This window comes from Periophthalmus magnuspinnatus, chromosome 22 (genome assembly GCF_009829125.3).
Source record: "Periophthalmus magnuspinnatus isolate fPerMag1 chromosome 22, fPerMag1.2.pri, whole genome shotgun sequence".
Taxonomy (NCBI): Eukaryota; Metazoa; Chordata; class Actinopteri; order Gobiiformes; family Gobiidae; genus Periophthalmus; species Periophthalmus magnuspinnatus.
This window is the reverse complement of record NC_047147.1, coordinates 1,375,306-1,396,823: the sequence shown is the minus strand read 5'-3', so window position 1 is coordinate 1,396,823 and position 21,518 is coordinate 1,375,306. Positions and strand designations below refer to the sequence as shown.

The 21,518-nt window shown below is 42.3% G+C and overlaps 1 protein-coding gene across 2 annotated transcripts in view; it reads left to right on the top strand.

Moving 5' to 3' along the window:
* Window positions 1-21,094, top strand: part of dglucy (D-glutamate cyclase) — a 47,109-nt gene extending 26,015 nt beyond the window's left edge. For both annotated transcript variants that reach the window (XM_055231210.1, XM_055231211.1), the window contains 5 exons: window positions 1,824-1,923; window positions 10,542-10,690; window positions 17,518-17,637; window positions 18,347-18,498; window positions 19,126-21,094. In XM_055231210.1, coding sequence (XP_055087185.1) covers window positions 1,824-1,923; window positions 10,542-10,690; window positions 17,518-17,637; window positions 18,347-18,498; window positions 19,126-19,272 — 668 coding nt within the window. In that variant the 3' untranslated portion in view covers window positions 19,273-21,094. The remainder of the gene's footprint in view (window positions 1-1,823; window positions 1,924-10,541; window positions 10,691-17,517; window positions 17,638-18,346; window positions 18,499-19,125) is intronic.
* Window positions 21,095-21,518: the final 424 nt, after the last annotated feature.

Below are 21,518 nucleotides of genomic sequence, written 5' to 3'. Positions count from 1 at the left end.
CTTTGAGCAGGAATTTGACCCCCTGAACATATTCAAAAACTCACCAAATTTTGCCCAAAATTCAGGCCTGGCGAAAAATTTATTTTTTTATGTGTTGCATCATTGGGCATAACAAATGGCGTGACAGCGCCCCCTGCAAAACTCAAAATACATTGCGTCAATGGGAGACGTCCCGACGTCAACTTTGCTGTAGAGCCACGAAATTCGGTACACGCATTCTTCAAGTGATGCCAAATAAAAAAGATTATTATGGCCATGCCCCCTGACAAACCGGAAGTCGGCCATCTTGGATTGAAAATTCCAAAATGCAAAGTCAGCGTTTTCGCTGACGTCACATTTTAATCAACTCCTCTGAAGGCGCTTCACCTGCAGGGCTGACAATCACTGTACATCATCTAGAGAAGTGGGGCATCAAAAGTTATCCAATTCATGATGATGCCTATCACGGTTTCTGTGCGGCGAAGCCGCAAATTTCCATCGGAATTTTTGCAATTTTCAAATTTCAAAATTTGCTCCCGTTTGCGCATGCAACGTCCGATTTGGCTCAAATTTGAATCAGTTGTAAAACTTTTTGGCCTAAAGCTACTCATTATGAAAGAAACTAAACTGGCGCGATAGCACCCCCCTACAGATCATCTAATATATTTGTATGGAGGGCCGAAAATGTACTTTTCCCAAATGTTACCAAATTTGACACAAAATTCCATTCGGTCATCCTTATCAATAAAGTCAATCAGACCTATCTCTTTTTTTGGACCATGTTGCCATGGCGATGCACCAAACTGCCAATGTTATCCTAATGGGAAACCTCCCAATTGTTCCCATTCATGGGAAAAATATTAGTTTCATAGAATAATGTGAAATTTGGCACCATGACTCTTTATGTCATCCTGATCAAAAAAGTCAATCAGACCTAAGTCACTTTTTTTTTGTATTTTGCATGGTGTTGCCATGGCGACGCCTGGAAAAACCCTTATTTTTCCATTTTGTGCATCAGCACTTCCAATGTCTGCAGCCCAAAGCCGCAATAAAACAGAGGCAAGTGGCGCGTCAGCGCCACCCACAGGGAGTGCCAGGTCAGCCAAGTGTGAAGCCCGTAAGGGCCGTTCGATGCCGCTTGCGGCTTTAATTATTATTATTATTATTAAGTCTGACAGCAGCAGTTACAGAGAAAGGGGCCACAATTTTTCAATGTAAAGTGAATTGAAGCTAGAGTCGATGGAGGCGGAAGCACACCCATGATCACTTTCTATCTAGAATGCACTGGCTAGCAAGTTAGCTATGTCCATTTACTATGACAGCAATAGGGAGTCAGAATACTATTGTTGCAAGCTAACCGTATTTTGCATCTTTAACTGTCCAGTGTCTCACGACACAACTCCAAACTCTACACAGGTCCTACTTTTTTCACTTTAACTTATGCTTTGTTTTAATGTCAATTTTTGCTCTAAGATCGTGAACCAACACTGTTGTTCAGTTTTATGTGAGTTTAACACTACTGTAAAAGTTGTTTTTTTTTTATTGCTGTAAGTGTTAATGGTAGAATATGAATAGCTGAATGCTATTGCTTTATTGTCTCATTATTTCTGTTGTCTTTCATTTATTTAATATACTGTTATTTATTTTTTTAACCAACATATATTTTAGTAAGTCAGTTTTATTCTCTTGTGTAAAAAGTACATTGCTTCTTCCCTCAATAATGTTTTTAAAGTTCACGTATGAAGCATGTGACGTCTTTAACGTCAGTACAGATACCAGCTCCTCTTCAGACCTGGACTATATTTTATTTGCATGGAGCTCACTGGTTGAATTGTGTTTTTCAGGTGTGCTGGCCGCGCCCATACCGCTGGTCACTTTTGAAGACAATAGCCCAGACTCCGCCCTGAACTTCCTGTGTCACCATGGAGACATCACCAAACCCAGGTTTGATCAAATATAAACCACAGTGCTAGGTTATGGCTTGAGGCTTATTCTTGTATCATAATGAAAATAGTACAGTTGCCCAGTACGTGAGCTCTTTTTAGTTGAGTGAAATAGATGACGTTCCAGTTGACTAACTATTAAAGTTGAATTCACTTAAAAAAAAAAAAAAAAAAAAAAAAATATATATATATATATATATATATATATATATATATATATATATATATATATATATATATATATATATATATATATATATATATACACACTATATTCAGCCAGTTCTAACCAGAGAAAAATACTTAAACAGTTAGTTCCTTCAGAAATATATTTTTAGTTAGTTAGTTAATAGTTGAGATATTTAGGTATAAGCTTTTCATATCACAAAAATGAAATGGGGAAATAGCTTTTTTAAATGTGTCAAATTGAATAGCAAAAGCCCTTCTGGGGACTGGTGTTGCAAAGTAGCCTAGGTTAAACACTGTGATAGCTGCATCATATTAATGAATTGTTTCATCTATGTTTGCTATAGTTCTCCCTACTTAAATATTTAAATAAACAATTACCAAAAAAAATTATAATAATACAGTTAGTTACTGTATTCTTTATTTATTTTATTTTTTATTTTTTTGGTAATTGTGTTTTGTAATAGGTGTTTTGTATCTTGTTGGTCGAGATATTCTCACTTCTCACTGTCTGGTCTCACTCAACTTCTACAGCTCTAAATCCCATCCACTCTCTTTATAAACGGACCATCAAAACTCTCGATCGGAAACCACACTCTTATCACCACTGTCCAATCCTCCAAAAACACAATCTACTGAACTGGGAAAACATGGTCAAATATGCTCATCCCTGTCTCATATATAAAATCATTCATGGCTTGTCATCTCCTCCACTCACACAGTTTATTCACATCAGGACCTCTGACCACAAAAAAAACAGAGGGGCATCGAGAGGGGACTGCATCATCCCACTCAGAAAAAGTCTCTTTGGCCAAACCACCTTCTCTCTGAAAGCTGCCCATGACTGGACCACCCCCACCACAATTAGAAGTCTCCCCACTTACACCTCATTTAAATTACAGTTAAAGAAATGGTTAATTGAAAATCAGTCTTGTCACCACTAACATCCACCTCTCGATGCTCCTGTCTCCATCCTTCCTCTGTTTGAGTTTTGTTGTATGTCTGTTTGTGTCTGTGTGTGTATGTAGACAACGGTGTGTTGTGTTTGTGGATGAAAATGAATGTATGTGGCTGAATGTGGTTTTATGACTATAAGAATGGAGTTGTATGCGACTGTATGTAAGAATGATTTTAGAGTGTAAATAATAACCTTGTTTTTATTCTATTATATTTTATTTCCTACAGGTTGACCTTTTACACCTGTCCTGGGACTATGGATGAAAAATAGCCCTCGGGCTAATTCTGGCATATTTACATGCAAATGTTTATTAATGTGCATTGTCCCTGAAATAAATATTTTATATATATATATATATATATATATATATATATATATATATATATATATATATATATATATAAACCACAACAGATCTGTCTCTATGTAGAAGGTATAGCTTTGCCTGGAATGTTCCACAGAATGGCATTAAATCTGGCTTGTGGCCTTCCCTGTCTGTTCAACTTAGCCGAATTGTTATTTTGTTGTTTAGTTGTATATATTATTTATTTATGAATACTACTACTAATAATAATTAAAGCCGCAAGCGGCATCGAACGGCCCTCGCGGGCCGTGCTTCGCACTCGGCCGACTCGGCACTCCCTGTGGGTGGCGCTGACGCGCCACTTGCCTCTGTTTTATTGCGGCTTTGGGCTGCATTTTGCACGAAACAAAGTGAAAAGACATTGGAAGTGCTGATGAACAAAATGGAAAAATAAGGGTTTTTCCAGGCGTCGCCATGCCAACACCGTGCAAAATACAAACTTGGCCTCCGGACTTTTTTGACGAGGATGACCTCAAGAATCACTGTACAAAATTTTACATTTCTCAGTGGAGCGAATAAGTCGTTATAAGATTTTGAAAATTTGGAAAATTTTCCCATTATCCTAATGTTATCCTAACATGGGCTCTTTCGCGCATCGCCATGGCAACCCAGTGAAAAAAATTGCATGGGTCCTATTGACTTTTTTCATCAGGATGACATGACGAGTCATGGTGCCAAATTTTACATTATTCCATGAAACGAATATTTTTCCCATGAATGGGAAAAATTGGGAGGTTTCCCATTAGGATAACATTGGCAGTTTGGCACATCGCCATGGCAGCACGGAGCAAAAAAACACATGGGTCTCATTGATTTTATTGATTGGGATGACCGAATGGAATTTTGTGTCAAATTTGGTAACATTTGGAAAAAAACAAAATTTTCAGCCTTCCATACAAATGTATTTGTTATTCTGTTGGGAGCGCTGTCGCACCAAATTTATTTCTTTCACAAACATTAGAATTAGGCAGGAAAGTTTTACAACTGATTTGAATTTGAGCAAAATCAGACTTTGCATGCACAAACGGGAGCAAATTTTGCTAGGATACAGCAATACAATACAGAAGTTGCGCGCAACTTCGGAAGCAATAGGCCCTACGCCCTGTATGGGCTCAGGCCTAATAATTTTAGCAAAAACAGTATATCCGATAACATTACAATGACCAGACATCTTTCCTGTTTTTAAGGTCAATGTAATGTTGTGCACTGTCCCTGTTTCAAATAAAAGCATATCATACCATACATATTACCGTATTTTTCGGACTATACTTCGCTCCGGAGTATAAGTCGAATTAGCCAAAAAATGCATAATAAAGAAGAAAAAAACATACATAAGTCGCGCTGGACTATAAGTCGCATGTTTGGGGGAAATTTATTTAATAAAAATCAGGACCAAGAACAAATATTTAATCTTAAAACGGCAATTCATTATAAAAGCAATACAATAGAGAACAGGCGTACGGTATGTTAACGTTCAATTATTCCGGCCTTTCTGAATCCCGCCAGGATGGTCTCGGTTGCCATTTTTGTTCAGTCCTTCTCAGTTGTCTTGAAATTTTTAATTTTCAGTGGTACAGGGGTAGCAGGTGCTGGTACACGTGCCTACAGTGCCCTCTTGCGGTTGTCAGTGTGAAAATAACAAATGTGAAATTATGTTTGTTATTATTATAACGACTATAATTATTATGTGTAAAAATTTCACATATAAGTCGATCTGGAGTATAAGTCGCCCCCCTGGCCAAACTATGAAAAAAAGTGCGACTTATAGTCCGGAAAATACGGTATACGTTTTTTGAAAGCTCTCGACTTTCCCCACGTCACCGTGGGGACAATGGCGTCCGCCATTGACCCCCATTGACTTCCATTCATTTTAGCAGTAATAAAGATGTATGGGCTCGGGCCTAATAATAATAATAAGAAACCAAGGAAGAACAATGCCCCTCGCCATCACTTCATGAGTGGCGAGGGCCAATAATTGCAGGGTTGTTAAGGGCTGAATAGGGTAGTTTCAGCCAATGTTCACTCTAATTTTTCACAAGTCTGAGCAAACACACAAACTCCCTGAGCGGTCCCATGGACCACTGTGAGCAACATCAGACATGCGCACCGTGGTCATGTTGCATCACATCCATCCAAGTTAAATGGTTTATTAAAAGAATCAAATTACCGCATTTGCATTTCTGTTATAAGACTTTTAATTAAGTGCTTTAGCCCACTTATACAATGAAAATGACAAATCTTGCTCATGACCTGTGTAGTATGTTAATGCTATTGGAAGTATAAATATTTCATTTTAATTATGGCAAAACATGAGCTTCCAACCAAACCAAGCCAACTGTAAACTCCAATGTTGAAAACACACTTAACATTTTTATGATAAAGCTCTGACTTGCATTTATGAATATAAGCCATTGTGTGAAGCTTTTGCTTGATTTTTACAACTCCTAAACTAGTGACAGTTGTCAATGACCAATATACACTGAGAGGAATCTGTATCTGCACACCCAGCTGCTCTATTACCGTATTTTTATATACTATAAGGCGCACCTAAAAGCCTTTAATTTTCTCAAAAACCCACAGTGCGCCTTATAATCCGATGCACCTTATATATGGATCAATATTGGTCAATTATGACACCCGTAGTCAGGAGGCATCGCCGAAGTAATAACCCTTTAAGGCACATGTGTCAAACTCAAGGCCCGGGGGCCAAATGTGGCCCTCCACATAATTTTATGTGGCCCTCAACATAGTAAATTAAAAGGTATGATGGTCCTAAAATGTCATTTTATCAAGAGATATGTCATTACACAGCCATATTTTTATATCTATGCAAATGAATATGCAATATTTGAAACATGAATAAGTAATAAATACAGAAACGGATAATTAACAGGTTAAAAAGTAGTTACAACTATTTTACATCTGGCCCTTTGAGGGCAGTCATTTTGCTCATGTGGCCCTTGGTGAAAATATGTTTGACACCCCTGCTTTAAGGACTGAGCACACTATGGGCCAGTATAGCTTACCTAGACCTAGACTTTTATTCTTTTTTAGCCGTAAAAATCATGTTAAACGAAGTATCAGAATTTACTGCATTTTTTCACACAACTACTTCTATTTTACACATCCATCCGTATTTTTTACGCATCGAATAAATGACTGGGAAAATCCCCGCAGCACCCGCGCTCTCATTCGTCACTTTCGAGGGACAACAGAGGCAGATTACCGTAATGATGGTAAAATATTTAGATAGCCCCGTGCCTCTGCTTTGAGACGCCGTTTGAATTTACATGAGAGCACGACTGGGCGCGGAGTTACGCTGCTGGAAAGTCCGCAACCGCGCTCTATCGGCGACGATAGGATCTGACGCTATGGGGAGACGGGGAGACAGCACTGGGCGACATACGCCACAATCTGCCAATGGATTGTGGATGCCTGGGCTGATATATCAGTCTCAACTGTGGTCCGAGCTTTCACGAAGGCACGAATTGTCACTGAACTGCCAGACAACAGCAGCGACACGGATACTGGCGATTTTGACGAGACGGAATCGGGCACTTTGAATGTCGAGCTCGCCCAACTGTTCAACTCAGACACTGAAGAGGAAGAATTCGACGGATTCGTGAATGAGGAATGAACTGAAAAAGTGAGCTTTAGTGTTTCTTTCACGTGTTTACAACTAAACAAGGCTGGGAGATATTGTGAATATGGACATTAACGTTTGAACAACGTTGAGTCATTGTTCCCCTCCCTGAACTGCCACCTTAACGTGGTGGAGGGGTTTGAGTGCCCGAATGATCCTGGGAGCTATGTTGTCGGGGGCTTCATGCCCCTGTTAGGGTCACCTATGGCAAACAGGTCCAGGGAGACGGGACAGACTAAGAGTGGTTCAGAAGCCCCTTATGAAAAGAGTAAAATCATGGCCAGCTACGTGGCCCGGACCAGCGTTACCGGGGCCCCACCCTGGAGCCAGGCCTCGACAGCGAGCGCCTGGTGGCCAGGCTTCTCCCCACGGGGCCCGGCGGGGCTCAGCCTGAAGGAGTGACGTGGGGCCGTCCTCATGTGGACCCACCACCCGCAAGAGGATCCGTAAGGGGCTGGTGCATGGAGATCTGGGCGACAGTCGAAGGCGGGAACCTCGACGACCGGATCTCTGGACATGGAGACTGGCTCTGGGGACATGGAATGTCACCTCGCTGGGGGTGAAGGAGCCTGAGCTTGTGCGGGAGGTTGAGCGTTACCGACTAGATATAGTCGGCCTCACCTCCACGCACAGCTTGGTCTCTGGAACCCAACTCCTTGAGAGGAGCTGGACTCTCCATTTCTCTGGCGTTGCCCGCGGGGAGAGGCGGCGAGCTGGTGTGAGCTTGCTCATTGCCCCACAGCTCAGCCGCTTCGTGTTGGGGTTCACCCCAGTGAATGAGAGGGTCGCATCCCTGCGCCTTCGGATCGGGGACAGGTCTCTCACTGTTGTGTCGGCCTACGGGCCAAACAGCAATGCAGAGTACCCGGCCTTCTTGGAGTCCCTGGGAGGGGCACTAAACAGTGCACCGACCGGGGACTCCGTTGTTCTCCTGGGGGACTTCAACGCCCATGTGGGTAACGACAGTGACACCTGGAGGGGCGTGATTGGGAAGAACGGCCTCCCTGATCTGCTGTGTTTTTGTGGTGTTTTGTTATTGGACTTCTGTGCTAGGCACAGTTTGTCCATAACAAACACCGTGTTCAAGCACAAGGGTGTCCATCAGTGCACATGGCACCAGGACACCCTAGTCTGTGCACTGTGCTACGGGGCCACGAAATTGCCCCGAAGTTGACAATAATAATAATAATAATACATAAATATATGTATTAATAATAACAATAGCAATAATCATAATTTAGAAGCCACTTTTAACACAGAAAATGAGAAAAAGTGCATATATAACACCACGGAAACAAAATACGTAATAATAGTAGTTATAATAAACTGAACAAGAATCTGTAGTTAAGTGAGTTTAGTTGTTTTATAGAAAGTGTAAGAGGGTATACCAGTTGGGGGGATTCTATAGTGTCCGTAATTGTGAGTGATTGTTCTATGGAGATGTGTTCTAGAAGTAGATTATTCCATTGGTTGAGGGTAATTTTGTCTTTCGATTTCCAGTTGATAAGTATTGTTTTCTTGGCTATAGTTATGTCTACTAGGAACAGTTTAATTTCAGTTGGGTCTAGGGTAACATGGGATGTGTCTCCTAGTAGGCAGATTGAGGGGGAGTGAGGGATGCGGCAGTCCAAGAGGATAGCGAGTGATTCTGTCACCTGTCTCCAAAATTGGAAGACAGGTGAGCAGAACCATAAGGCATGGATGTAAGTGTTGATGGGGTTTTGTGTGCAAATGGTGCATTTGTCTGTATTTGAGCAAAATTTTGCCATTTTCTGTCTAGTAAGATGTGTTCTATGTAGTATTTTGTATTGTATGAGGTGTTATTGCAGATTTGGGTCCAGAAGTTTTTACAATTTTTCATGTGGTATTGCCATAGGTTTGTCTGATTGTAAGATAATTCCGTAGATATTGGCTGTTAGGTTTTTTGTTGATTTAATATTTGTTATTTTTGAGATGTATGCGAGGCGGGTGAGATTAATATTTTTTGTATTTTAAACTCTGTGGATCACGGATTTGAGTTGTTGGTATTCAAGGTATAGTGTCTCCCTGATGCCGAACTCTAACCCAGTGTGGGAAAGAAATCATTTTGTTGTTTTGAAATATATGCTGTAGATGTGTGATTCCTTTCTCTTTCCATGAGCGTAAGTATACGGGTTTCTTGTTTTGTAGTAGGTCTGTATTGTTCCAGATAGGTGTGAAGTCAGATGGTGCTATAGTGGAGTTAGTAATTTTATGATATTTCCACCAGGCTGTCAGAGCTGAAGATATTGTTAAAAATTTAAAGCATGGGTGATGTTTCATTGTATGGCCTCAGAATGGGAGGTTAGACATTAGGATGCCATCACAAATTGCCTGGTCATTATCGGACCAGATGTTGTCTGATGGGTGAGTCCATTTGAAAATATGTTGCAGTTGCATTGATATTGAGTAGTGAAACAAGTTTGGTGTTCCAACTCCACCTTGTGATTTTAGTTTTTGCAGCGTGGATAGTTTTATTCTGGGAGCTTTGCCAGTTGTATTTTGATGTTATAGAGTCGAGGGATTGGAACCAGTTTGAAGTTGGAGGTGTTGAGATCATGGAGAGGAGATCCTTTATTTTAGGGAAACTGACATTGTGACTGATTTAAGAAGGGGGGATGTAGTTAAGACTGCACAGCTCTGACAGCCTGGAGGAGATCCTGATGACCAGGTAAGTGATGTGATTTGTGCATATGAGTATGGGGGGGTATGGACTGCCGCATCCCAGCTATTGGTTTGTAGAGGTAGGTCGATTTGTGAAGGTTACTTGAGTAATCTGAGATGTTTGAGAATTCTTTGATTAGTTTTATGTTTTCTGTCAGTGGTTGAGTATGGTTGCTGCAAGTACAGTAGTCTGTCATCTGCGTATAAGCTAATTTTATGGTGATGAGTGGGTGTCTGAATGCCTGTAATGGTTGGATTTTGACAGATGGCTGCTGCAAGGTGTTCAATAAATATGGTGAATAATGCTGGAGAGAGTGGATATCCTTGTCCGGTTCCTCTATGGAGTGTAAAAGGTTGTGAGATCAGTCCATTAGTCAAAACTGTAGCTGTAGCTGAATTATGCAAGATACGTATCCAGTTGATAAATGATTCAAATCATTTAATTCAAATCAAAAATTTCTATGACAACAGGCAGCTCACAGTAAGAATACATGTGTTTCAATGGACATTTGAGCAATAAAAATGTATGCCAGATAAATATGTTTGATTACATATTGTGGAACATTTAAGGTAAGGCAATCAAATCTCCATCACCACAAGAAGGTGGCAGAAAAGTTCCATACAGTAGTGCACCTTTAAACAGCACCATATATTTTGTCCTTACGTTATATTACATGTTACTATAACATTTTTTGAACGTTAAATGATCATGTTTATGGCCTGTTGAGCTTGTCCTGCATGTTCATATATATTCCGAGAGTGTAATACAGTTGTATTCATTTACAGATATGACCACTTGGTGGCAATAGAGCGCAGTGGACGAGCTGCAGATGGAAACTACTACAACATGAGAGGAGTGAACATTAAGCACATGGTGGACCCCATCGACAATCTGTTTATCGCTGCCAAAGACATACCTGGGATTCTAACCACAGGTGAGACACATGCAGTCGTTCAAGGTAATGAAGTAAAGTACTATACTATAGAGTACTGTATTTAAGTCAAGTACAGATATCTAACTGAAGTACATTTAAGTTAAGTACATTTTACAGTGTATACTTTTTACTTTTACTTCAGTACATTTGAGAGCAGTATCTGTACTTTCCACTCCACTACATTTATGAACTGAAAATATGAATATGAATATGAACTTTCATATGATTTGAGAGGTTATTTTTACCATGTTCGTGGAAACATCCTGTCATGATCCCAGTCTGTCCTGCCTTTTTGCACTGTTTTCCCCACTCCCTTCTGTATCTGAGCCTGGAGCTGGGCGGAGATTTGGGCTCCTCCCATGCACACGTGCACCTAATCAGCAAGCTGCACCTGGGGAGAACAAAGGGAGTCAGGACCTGACACTCGGCGCCAGATCGTCCACATACCTCCATTGTGGTGCAACTCTGTTTGGCTCAGTTTCATAATTTTGCTCTTTGTGACTCATTCTAAGTTGGATATTTTTGCTCTTCCATCCATCCTCCTCCTCCATCAGATCCCGTTCCCTGGACCTGCCCAGTTCCTCTGTCTCTGACCCTGCTCTCCACGACTGCTACGAATTTCACTTCTTCTGACCCAGCTCACCTTTAACGGTACTGCTCACCTCGTCCCACACCCCACTGCTCTCGCTCCACTCCTGGACCACGGCAAACACCCCCCCGCTCTCAACTCCCTGACTGATCTGCCTTCATTTGCACATTTAAAACTGTCAATAAACTTTGTTAAACTTTTAAATGAGTCCTGTCTCTTTGGTCCCCCACGCCAGTCATTACGATAGAACGTTCTGGCGACAATAGACCATTCAGACTCAGGCCACGGATCACACGCTACACCAGGCGTTTCGTACCACGGAATCCGAATAATCATTGGGCAACATGGACAAACCATCCTGACCCTGCTCGACTGTAACCACACTCTAACCCAGCAAGTTTCACAGCTCTCCAACCAGGTCTCCGCTCTGCTCACTCTCCCGCCCTCAGCTCCTGGCACCGTCTCTGGGACCACCGCGGCGCCACGCCCTCCGGAATCGAGAGGCACTGATCCGGACCTATATTCAGGTCAGCCCAGCCTCTGTCAGGGTTTCCTTTTTCAATGCACCTCCATGTTTCAACAACGTCCAGTCTGCTTTACGCAGATGCAGCGAAAATACATTACATGTGTGGATTATTGAGGGGGAGAGCACTCCAATGGGCAGAGGCAAAATTTTATAACACTACTATAGACCATGTGACTTTTGATGGCTTTGTGGGAGAGTTTAAACTAGTATTCGATCACCTGCACCTGCATCAAGCTGATGCCTCTCTGTGAAAAATTAAAGGACACTGGTTTCTCGAGATGAGCCATCGATCCATCCATTCATCCATCCATTTTCTTCCGCTTATCCGGGGCCGGGTCGCGGGGGCAGCAGCCTAAGCAGGGACTCCCAGACTTCCCTCACCCCGGACATGTCCTCCAGCTCCTCCGGTGGGACCCCAAAGCATTCCCAGGCCAGCCGAGAGACATAGTCCCTCCAGCGTGTCCTGGGTCTTCCCCGGGGCCTCCTCCCGGTGGGACATGCCCAGAACACCTCCCTAGGGAGGCGTCCAGGAGGCATCCTGAGCAGATGCCTGAGCCACCTCAGCTGGTTCCTCTCAACGTGTAGGAGCAGCGGCTCTACTCCGAGCTCCTCCCGTGTGACCGAGCTCCTCACCCTATCCCTAAGGGTGCGCCCGGCCACTCTGCGGAGGAAGCCCATTTCAGCCGCTTGTATCCGCGACCTTGTCCTTTCGGTCATTACCCAGAGCTCATGACCATAGGTGAGGGTAGGAACGTAGATTGACCGGTAAATCGAGAGCTTCGCCTTTGGGCTCAGCTCCTTCTTTACCACAACGGACCGATACAGCGACCGCATCACTGCAGACGCTGCACTGATCCGCCTGTCAATCTCCCGCTCCATCCTTCCCTCACTCGTGAACAAGACCCCGAGATAGTTGAACTCCTCCACTTGGGGCAGAGACTCACCACCCACCCGGAGAGAGCAAACCACCTTTTTCCGGTCGAGAACCATGGCCTTGGATTTGGAGGAGCTGATTCTCATCCCAGCCACTTCACACTCGGCTGCAAACCGCCCCAGTGCCTGCTGCAGGTCCTGGCTCGAAGAAGCCATCAGGACAACATCATCTGCAAACAGCAGAGATGAAATCCTGTGGTTCCCAAACCAGGCCCCCTCCAGCCCCTGGCTGCGCCTAGAAATTCTGTCCATAAATATAATGAACAGAACCGGTGACAAAGGGCAGCCCTGGCGGAGTCCAACATGCACCGGGAACAGGTCTGACTTACTGCCGGCAATGCGAACACAGCTCCTGCTCCGGTCATACAGGGACCGGACAGCCCTAGCAAAGAGTCCCGGACCCCATACTCCCAGAGCACCCCCCAAAGGGCACCACGAGGGACACGGTCGAATGCCTTCTCCAGATCCACAAAACACATGTGGACTGGTTGGGCATACTCCCATGAGCCCTCGAGGACCCGATGAAGAGTATAGAGCTGGTCCAGTGTTCCACGACCAGGACGAAAACCACACTGCTCCTCCTGAATCCGAGATTCGACTATCGGTCGGATTCTCCTCTCCAGTACCCTGAAATAGACCTTACCGGGAAGGCTGAGGAGTGTGATTCCCCTGTAATTGGAACACACCCTCCGGTCCCCCTTCTTATACAGAGGGACCATCACCCCGGTCTGCCATTCCACAGGTACTGTCCCCGACCGCCACGCGATGTTGCAGAGACGTGTCAGCCAAGACAGCCCCACAACATCCAGAGACTTGAGGTACTCAGGACGGATCTCGTCCACCCCCGGAGCCTTGCCACCGAGGAGCTTGCCAACCACCTCAGTGACTTCAGCCAGGGTGATGGACGAGTCCGCCTCTGGGTCCCCAGTTTCTGCTTCCTCCTCGGAAGACGTGACAGTGGGATTGAGGAGATCCTCAAAGTATTCCTTCCACCGCCCGACAACATCCCCAGTCGGGTCAGCAGCTCTCCACTCGCACTGTAAACAGTGTTGGTGAAGCACTGCTTCCCCCTCCTGAGGCGTGGGACGGTTTGCCCGAATCTCTTTGAGGCCGTCCGATAGTCCTTCTCCATGGCCTCCCCGAACTCCTCCCAACCCCGAGTTTTTGCCTCTGTGACTGCCCGAGCCGCGGCACGCTTGGCCCGCCGGTACTCATCAGCTGCCTCAGGAGTCCCACGAGCCAACAAGGCTCGATAGGACTCCTTCTTCAGCTTGACGGCATCCCTTACTTCCGGTGACCCACCTGACCTAAAGTCCAGGGCATCCTCATCATTCCAGTCATCCCCCGGACGAGCCGGATCTCTCTTCCGTGCCTAGTGAATACCATGATCTCAGGGACATTTTCAGTAAAAGTCGGGTGCTATCCCTTCCTCCCCACAGATATGATTGTGCTATAGACCTGCTGCCCAGTGCCCCCTTGCCTTCCAGCCGCTTCTATAGTCTCTCCTACCTGGAACTGGAGACTATGGAGCAATATATTCAGGACTCCCTAGCCACTAGTGTTATCCGTCCGTCCTCTTCACCCTTGGGCACTGTTTTTTTTTGTCACCAAAAAGGACTACAGAGGCCTCAACAATATCACTGTTAAAAATGCCCATTGCCACTCCTCGACTCCGCTTTTATGCCACTCCACAGAGCCACCATCTTCACCAAGCTCGACCTTCGGAATGCATATCACCTGGTGCACATAAGGGAGGGGGACTAATGGAAGACTGCCTTCAAAACTCCACTGGGACATTTAGAATATTTAGTCATGCCTTTTGGATTAACCAATGCTCCAGCAGTTTTCCAGGCCCTCATTAACGATGTGCTTCGGGACTTTCTCAATTGTTTTGCATTTGTGTACTTAGATGACGTTCTGATTTTTTTCTAAGTCCCCACAGGAACACCAGCACCACGTGCAGCAGGTCCTCCAGCAACTACTTGAAAATAAACTGTCAAGGCAGAGAAGTGTGAGTTCCGTGTTTAAGGTCAATTTCCTGAGGTTTGTTCTGGGGTGTGGACAGGTAAAAGCCGACTGACAGGAAACGACTACAAATATTTATTGGTTTGTCAACTTCTACGGGCGTTTCATCAGGGACGTTAGCCGTTTGTCGCCCTACCAAAACTCCTGACCGCCAAGGAGACTGCTGGCCACATAACCAACCATGGACAAACCGAGTGGGCTAATCAGGACTTGGAGATAGTGCTATGATGTGTGGTATTCTCTAACCCCTCTGCCTGGAGTACATTCCTGCCATGGATCGAGTATTCACACAATCCTCTGGTGAGTTCCGCTACCGGCTTATCCCCGTTCCTCTGACCCTGCTCTCACCTCTTCTGACCCTGCTCACGGTCCACTCCTAGCAAACACCCTGCTCTCAACTCCCTGATCGATCTACCTTAATTTGCACTTAAAACTGTCAAACAGTGTTAAACCTTTCCCCAAGTTCTGTCTCTTTGGTCCCCCCATCAGTTGTTATGACACATCCTAACTAAAGTTTTCAAGTTCAAGTTTCAGCTTTGAGCAAAACAAAAATAAATACACAAAATTCATAGGAAAACTTAAATGTATTGTTACTGTGACCAAAATCTAATTTTTGAATCAGTATCACTACATTTAACATTTCACCAAATTAACAACACTTGTGTGAAATGCTTTTATTCTTTACTTTCTATTAAACTGGTTCTTGCATATTTTTACATCCATAGATTTTTTTTTTTTTTTTTTCATGTGACACTTCTACTTGAGTAACCTTTTACCTCTGTATCTGTACTTTTACTTAAGTAACAAAACTGAGTATTTGACCCATTACTGGTCACATTTCTGGAATATGAGATTAAGATATTAAGATTAAAAATCGTGTATTGGTTCCATAATGTAAAATGTGTTTAACATGTTCACTCTGCCTGAAGACAAGCAGGCTACACTACCAAGCTGTTACTAGTCAGATCTGTGGAGACGTAGACACACTCACAATAAGAGTGCATGTTTTCAAGCTCCTTTTTCAGGAATAAAACCACTGGTAGTTGTATAAATGCAAGATTTGAAGTTTAGTGTTTAGTTTAATGCCATACTGTGGAACATTCTAGACACAGACAAAGCCATAATCTTTCCATGTAAACCAGCAAGTACCATACTGTTCACCAGAAAAATGACATAGTGCACCTTTAATTAATGAAATACATTTATTTCAAAGTATTTCTGATTTCCTTCAAAGCAACTTATTTAAACATATTTGTCAATCGATAATAAGATCAATTACCTTGAAACCGGTACGATTATAAGTAAATATAATAGTTCAAACAGAGAGTGTCCGGGGTGTGAGGTATCCCCGAGAATGTGTTGGCCCTTTTTAAGACAGTGGAAACTGTGTAAGTCAGCCAGTGTCCTGAGAGGGCAGCCAATAGTCTTCTGAGCTGCATTTATGACCCTCTGGACAGCTTTCCTCTGAGCCGCCGTGCAGCTGGTAAACCACACACCGATGCAATAGGTCAAAATACTCTCTATGCAGCAGCGGTAGAAAGACAACATAAGTCTCTGTGTAATGTTATTTTTCCTCAGCACCCTGAGGGAAAAGAGTCTCTGCTGGGCCTTCTTCAGGAGCTCAGAGGTGTTTTTCCTCCAGGCCAGGCCTTCCTCGATCTGGACTCCCAGAAACCTGAAATCAGTGACCCTCTCCACCCAGTCCCCACTGATGGAGAGTGGAGAAATGTCAGTTTTCTTCCTCCTATAGTCTATAATCAGCTCCTTTGTTTTTTTGGTGTTAAGGAGCAGGTTATTCTCCTTACACCACCCCAACAGTCGCTGCACCTCATCCCTGTATGCTGATTGATAAATCTAATTATTAAAAAGCAAAAAAGTTATACTATGTAAGTTTTCTGTTGGAGGATCCGCCACCTGCTTGTCACCACTGAGATATTATTGCTTTTCTTAAATAAATATAGTGGTCCCTCGCTATATCGCGGTTCACCTTTCGCAGTCTCGCTGTTTCGCAGATTTTTTTTTTTGTGTGCAATTTTGCATGCTTTTTTACAGTGTATGAACGTGCATTGTGTTCTGCGTCCTGATTGGCTCAGAGACTGTAGACCGTACATCATATTAAATCTAAGTGTAACCTGCCAAGCCACATCCTCAAGAGACTGGAGAGAACAATATATTGGGGTCACATTTACATAAATGTTGGATCGCAGTGTGGACTCTGAAGTGCTGTATGTTTGCAAGTTTTTTCCCCGCCAAAAGCCACAATGTCGATGAAACGTTCTGCACCGACAAATTTCAGAAATGCTTGGACGTGTTTCTCTGCACGGAGCGGCGCCTCTGGGGATACCCCTGGAACAGAGGCATGTGAAATTGAGGAAGGGGGGTGTAATATATGAAGGTTTGAACTTTGAGAGTGTTTAAACAAGAGAGAAATGTGAGTAAATGTTAATGCCTGTCTGAGAAAGTGTATAAAGTGTGTGATGAGAGGTTTTACAGCCTTAAAACTTATATAATAATTGTAAAAAATAAAGCTGACTACTTCACAGATTTCGCCTATTGCGGGCTATTTTTAGAATGTAACCTCCGCAATAAACGAGGGACCATTGTACTCAAGTGTGGGCAGTAAAGACGTGTACCGGTAATTGAATGAAGGCACAATAGACATGTTTAATGTCATACTGTAGGATATTACAGACAAAGCATTAATATCAAGCAGATACACATAACACTGCGTAACATTTCTTGTAATACTTGTAGGAATTGGCGATGGTGGTAACGAGTTGGGGATGGGTAAATTGAAGGAGAGAGTGAAGAGCCGGATGCCCAAAGGAGAGCTAATCGCCTGTGATGTCGCTGCAGACTACGCCGTCACTTGTGGTATGAAATCACTCTACTTATACATCATTATTATTATTATTATCATTATCATTATTAAAGGTGCTGGACCTTATTTTTAAGATGAAAAACAGAACTAGTTAATTTTAAATGGTTTGCAGTGGTACATTCTGAGCATCGTAATTATTCACCATAATGAGTTTATAAGCATTTTTTTACAACTTTAAGAGACCAGTGCGGCGTTTACATCACAGTAAATCTAACAAATATAGACTGTATAAAGAAATGAACTGAGTGAGTGTGACGTCACCCACAGCATTCAGCTACAGTCAAATTAAGCTCATCGAGGCTAGCAGTTATAGGGGCCAATTTGGAGTCGAGTTCCACATTCGAAATTCCAACCGGGAGTATCATAGGTACACACATATGGACACAATAGTGAAATAAAAACACCAAGATCATGTAGAGTAGATTAATATGAACATTTAAGACCAAAATGAGGCTCACTGCAGCAGTTACAGAGAGAGGAAAAAAATGTCAATTTTAAGTGAATTGGGAGAGACGATGGAGCCGGAAGTGCGCCCATGCTCGGTTCCTATTTGGAATGTGGCTGCTAGCGCTTTAGCTATGTCCATTTATATATAGTCTATGCAGGGCAGTTAAGCATTAAAAGGCAAAATCTGCAGCAAAAGATTTTAAATGCAGTGATATGGCTTTTAACGAGAGTATTTCTCACTATCGCCCCTTGCAGGAGTGTCTAACTGGGGTGGGTACGCAGTGGCTTGTGGCTTGTTCCTGCTCCAAAGCTGCTCTTCACATCAGAGATACTTACAGAAAGGCCTGGGTTTAAACCAGGAGAAGACACAGACACAGAGGAGTGCAGCACTGCCCTCTGTGGACAAGGTAAAGATATGACATACAAGCCCATTCACCTCATATGTTTAAGTTCAGTTAGAATAGAAAGTCAGTGGGACAGTCTCAGATAAATATTGTAGATATTAATCAAAAAAGTTTAAAAAATAACACTGTATGTATGTTTATAATTCCACACATCCTGGAAAACCTGGCAGACTTGGAAAATAACTGTTAACTTATCAATAACTGGACTGTTTTCAGACATGGAAAATGCATGGGAAATTAGAAAGATGGCCTAATATATATTTTATCCTCATATATGTCCCTAATCTTCTGTTTTATGACTGCAGTTGTAATGGCACATTACCTTTCAAATGACAAGAACACATAGGACACTAAGAACACTAAGTACTAATTATAATATTATACTACTATACACCCTTCGAGACAACTGTTGTTGTGATTTTGGGTGTTACAAAAATAAAATGAATTGAATTGGATATACTAGAATATAGAACATGTACATCTTTAGGTGAAAAAGGGGTATTATATTTGTAAAAACAATTTTAAAAACATCATGGGAAAGTTCTGGAAAATTATTTCTAACAAAGTGTGGGAACCCTGACCTGGAAAAAGCATGTTATGTGTTTTTGAAAGTAATTGCTTGATTTCTAGGAGGAGTCCTTCCTGTCCACTCTGATGCGATTTGGAATCAGAAGTGGAAAAACTGGAAACCTGGCGATGGAGGTGGATGGGATGACCTTTCACCCCACGCACTCTGACCTCATTGCCAGGCTGCTGCATGCCACCCACTCCACATGACATCTGACCTCTCCTCTCACTTAAGGCCATTTTGAAGGGCTAAAGGTGGCATTATTCTGTATACAAATAAAAATGTAGTAATGTTATCTACTTTAACATCGCTTTAGTGTTAATAGGTTTTAGTTTTCTGTTAAGCGCATAATTTTTGGGATTTTTTTCCCATTCAAAAGATGTAACATTATGATTCAATTGTTAATTGTGAAACTCATGGATCAGAATGTATTTTGATTTGAGTGACTTTGACTAGTTCTCATGTACTTAATGACCATTAGTTATTATTTGTTTATTGACTCTATTATGCTCTGTATATAAAACGTGCTAGTCGCCGCATTCAAAATAGAAAGTGACCATGGGCACGCTTATGGCTCCATCAACTCTGGCTCCAATTGACTTTACATTGACAGACTGTGGCCCCTCTATCTGCTGTCAGACTCGTCATTTTTGTCTTAAATGTTTGCATGAGCCCGCTCTACATGATTCTGGTTTTATTTTGCGATTGAGTCGGTAAATCAAGATATAAACATTAATAACAGACAAATTAGGTTCCTTCTTTCCCCAATATCTGTCCATGCTAGAGTGAGCAACAGGTTTGACTGGCAGCGTTACAGCGCCTACTCCCTGCTAAACCAGCTGTGCGGGCGGGAAGGGGCGTTACCTTCAACAGCCTCACTCCGGATTGGCTCCTTAGTTCTTATGATATCTTTAACAGCTTTACTCTGGATTGGCTCTTTATACAGTCTATGATCGGGACAGTGCATAATAGTGGACAGACATGATATTAGGGCTGTGATAGAACAACATTTTTCTCCTCATATTTATCTCAATCTTAATTTTATTTTATTTTTGTCTTTATAAAAACAAGAAAGGTTTTTAATAAGTATTTCCTGAACAGAAACTGCCAAATTTCTGCCATTTCACTGAAGTCGACAGGGAGGGACAAAGGGGTCTGTTGCCCCAGGTACCAGATTCTTTATATTAACTTGTTTTATTATAAAATAATAAAACAAGTCAAATATTCTAGGTAAAGTTAATTAATAAGCTATTAAAATAACTCAAATCTAGATACTTTTTGTCTTTCATTCACATGTGTTTAGTTAAATGTGTACTATGTAACTTGGTTGTTGCTCTCTCTCTCTCTCTCTCTCTCTCTCTCTCTCTCTCTTTTAGTTCGCTTCTTTATATAGTTCGTGGAACAGACACAGCATAAAATAATAAATAATAATAAAAGTTACTATTGGCTGAAATATCCATCCCTAATGATGTTTATATGTTTTTATCATTTGTTTTTATATGACTGCAGTATTGGGTGAGTAGCACTAATTATACGGATATACGGATGTAAAGTAGCTATTGTGCTAATTCCGGCATATTTACATTGATGCTGTTTGTTGACATGTTGATTAATATGCACTGTCCTAATTAAAATAAATAAAATAAAATAAATAACTTAAAGGTGCATTGCGTAACATTTCGGTCAAGGGTCCGCCACGTGTTTGACTCCACATTAATGTATGGCATTTAATCTAACTGTCTCCATGGAGACAAGCAGGCCACATCACCAGGCCAAGTTACAGGTCAGATCTGTGGAGAAGTGGGCCTGCTGACAGAAATAACGCATGTTTCTACTGTACTTCAGAGAAATAAAAACACCCGTAGTTGAATAAATGTATAATGCCATACTGTGGAACATCCCAAGCAAAGCAATAACATCACCATGGAGACAAGCACATAACAGACTCCCCACCAGAGAAGTTACATAGTGTGCCTTTAATATGTATTGAACTACTGTTGGACTAAAATTAACAATAAATTAGATGTTTTTATCCTGTTTTTATTTCTTTATTGATTATACATATATGATGAATTAAAACATTATTTTTAAAAGTCCGGAAACTAACTTAAAGCTACAGTATGTTACTTTTTGGAGGTGGCACGTCACTTGCATGATTCCATGGGAACAAGGAGTTAAAACCATACTTTGGGACATTTTCTGTGGATATAAATATGGTTTATCCCACAGTGTAAAAGCCAAAGGCACAACTTTTCCTTTGGCTCGAGCAAGTCTATTTTATGGCTAAAAAGTTGTATACTGTGGCTTTAAAATTCCATGGTCATATGAGTTTTTTTACAATCGTAAGCAGTGGCTTTACCTTATACCTCATACCTTATACGGACCAGTGGATTCACTCTGCCACTGCATCCAACAGATCAGTGTGTGGATGCAAAACAACTTTCTCCAGCTAAAC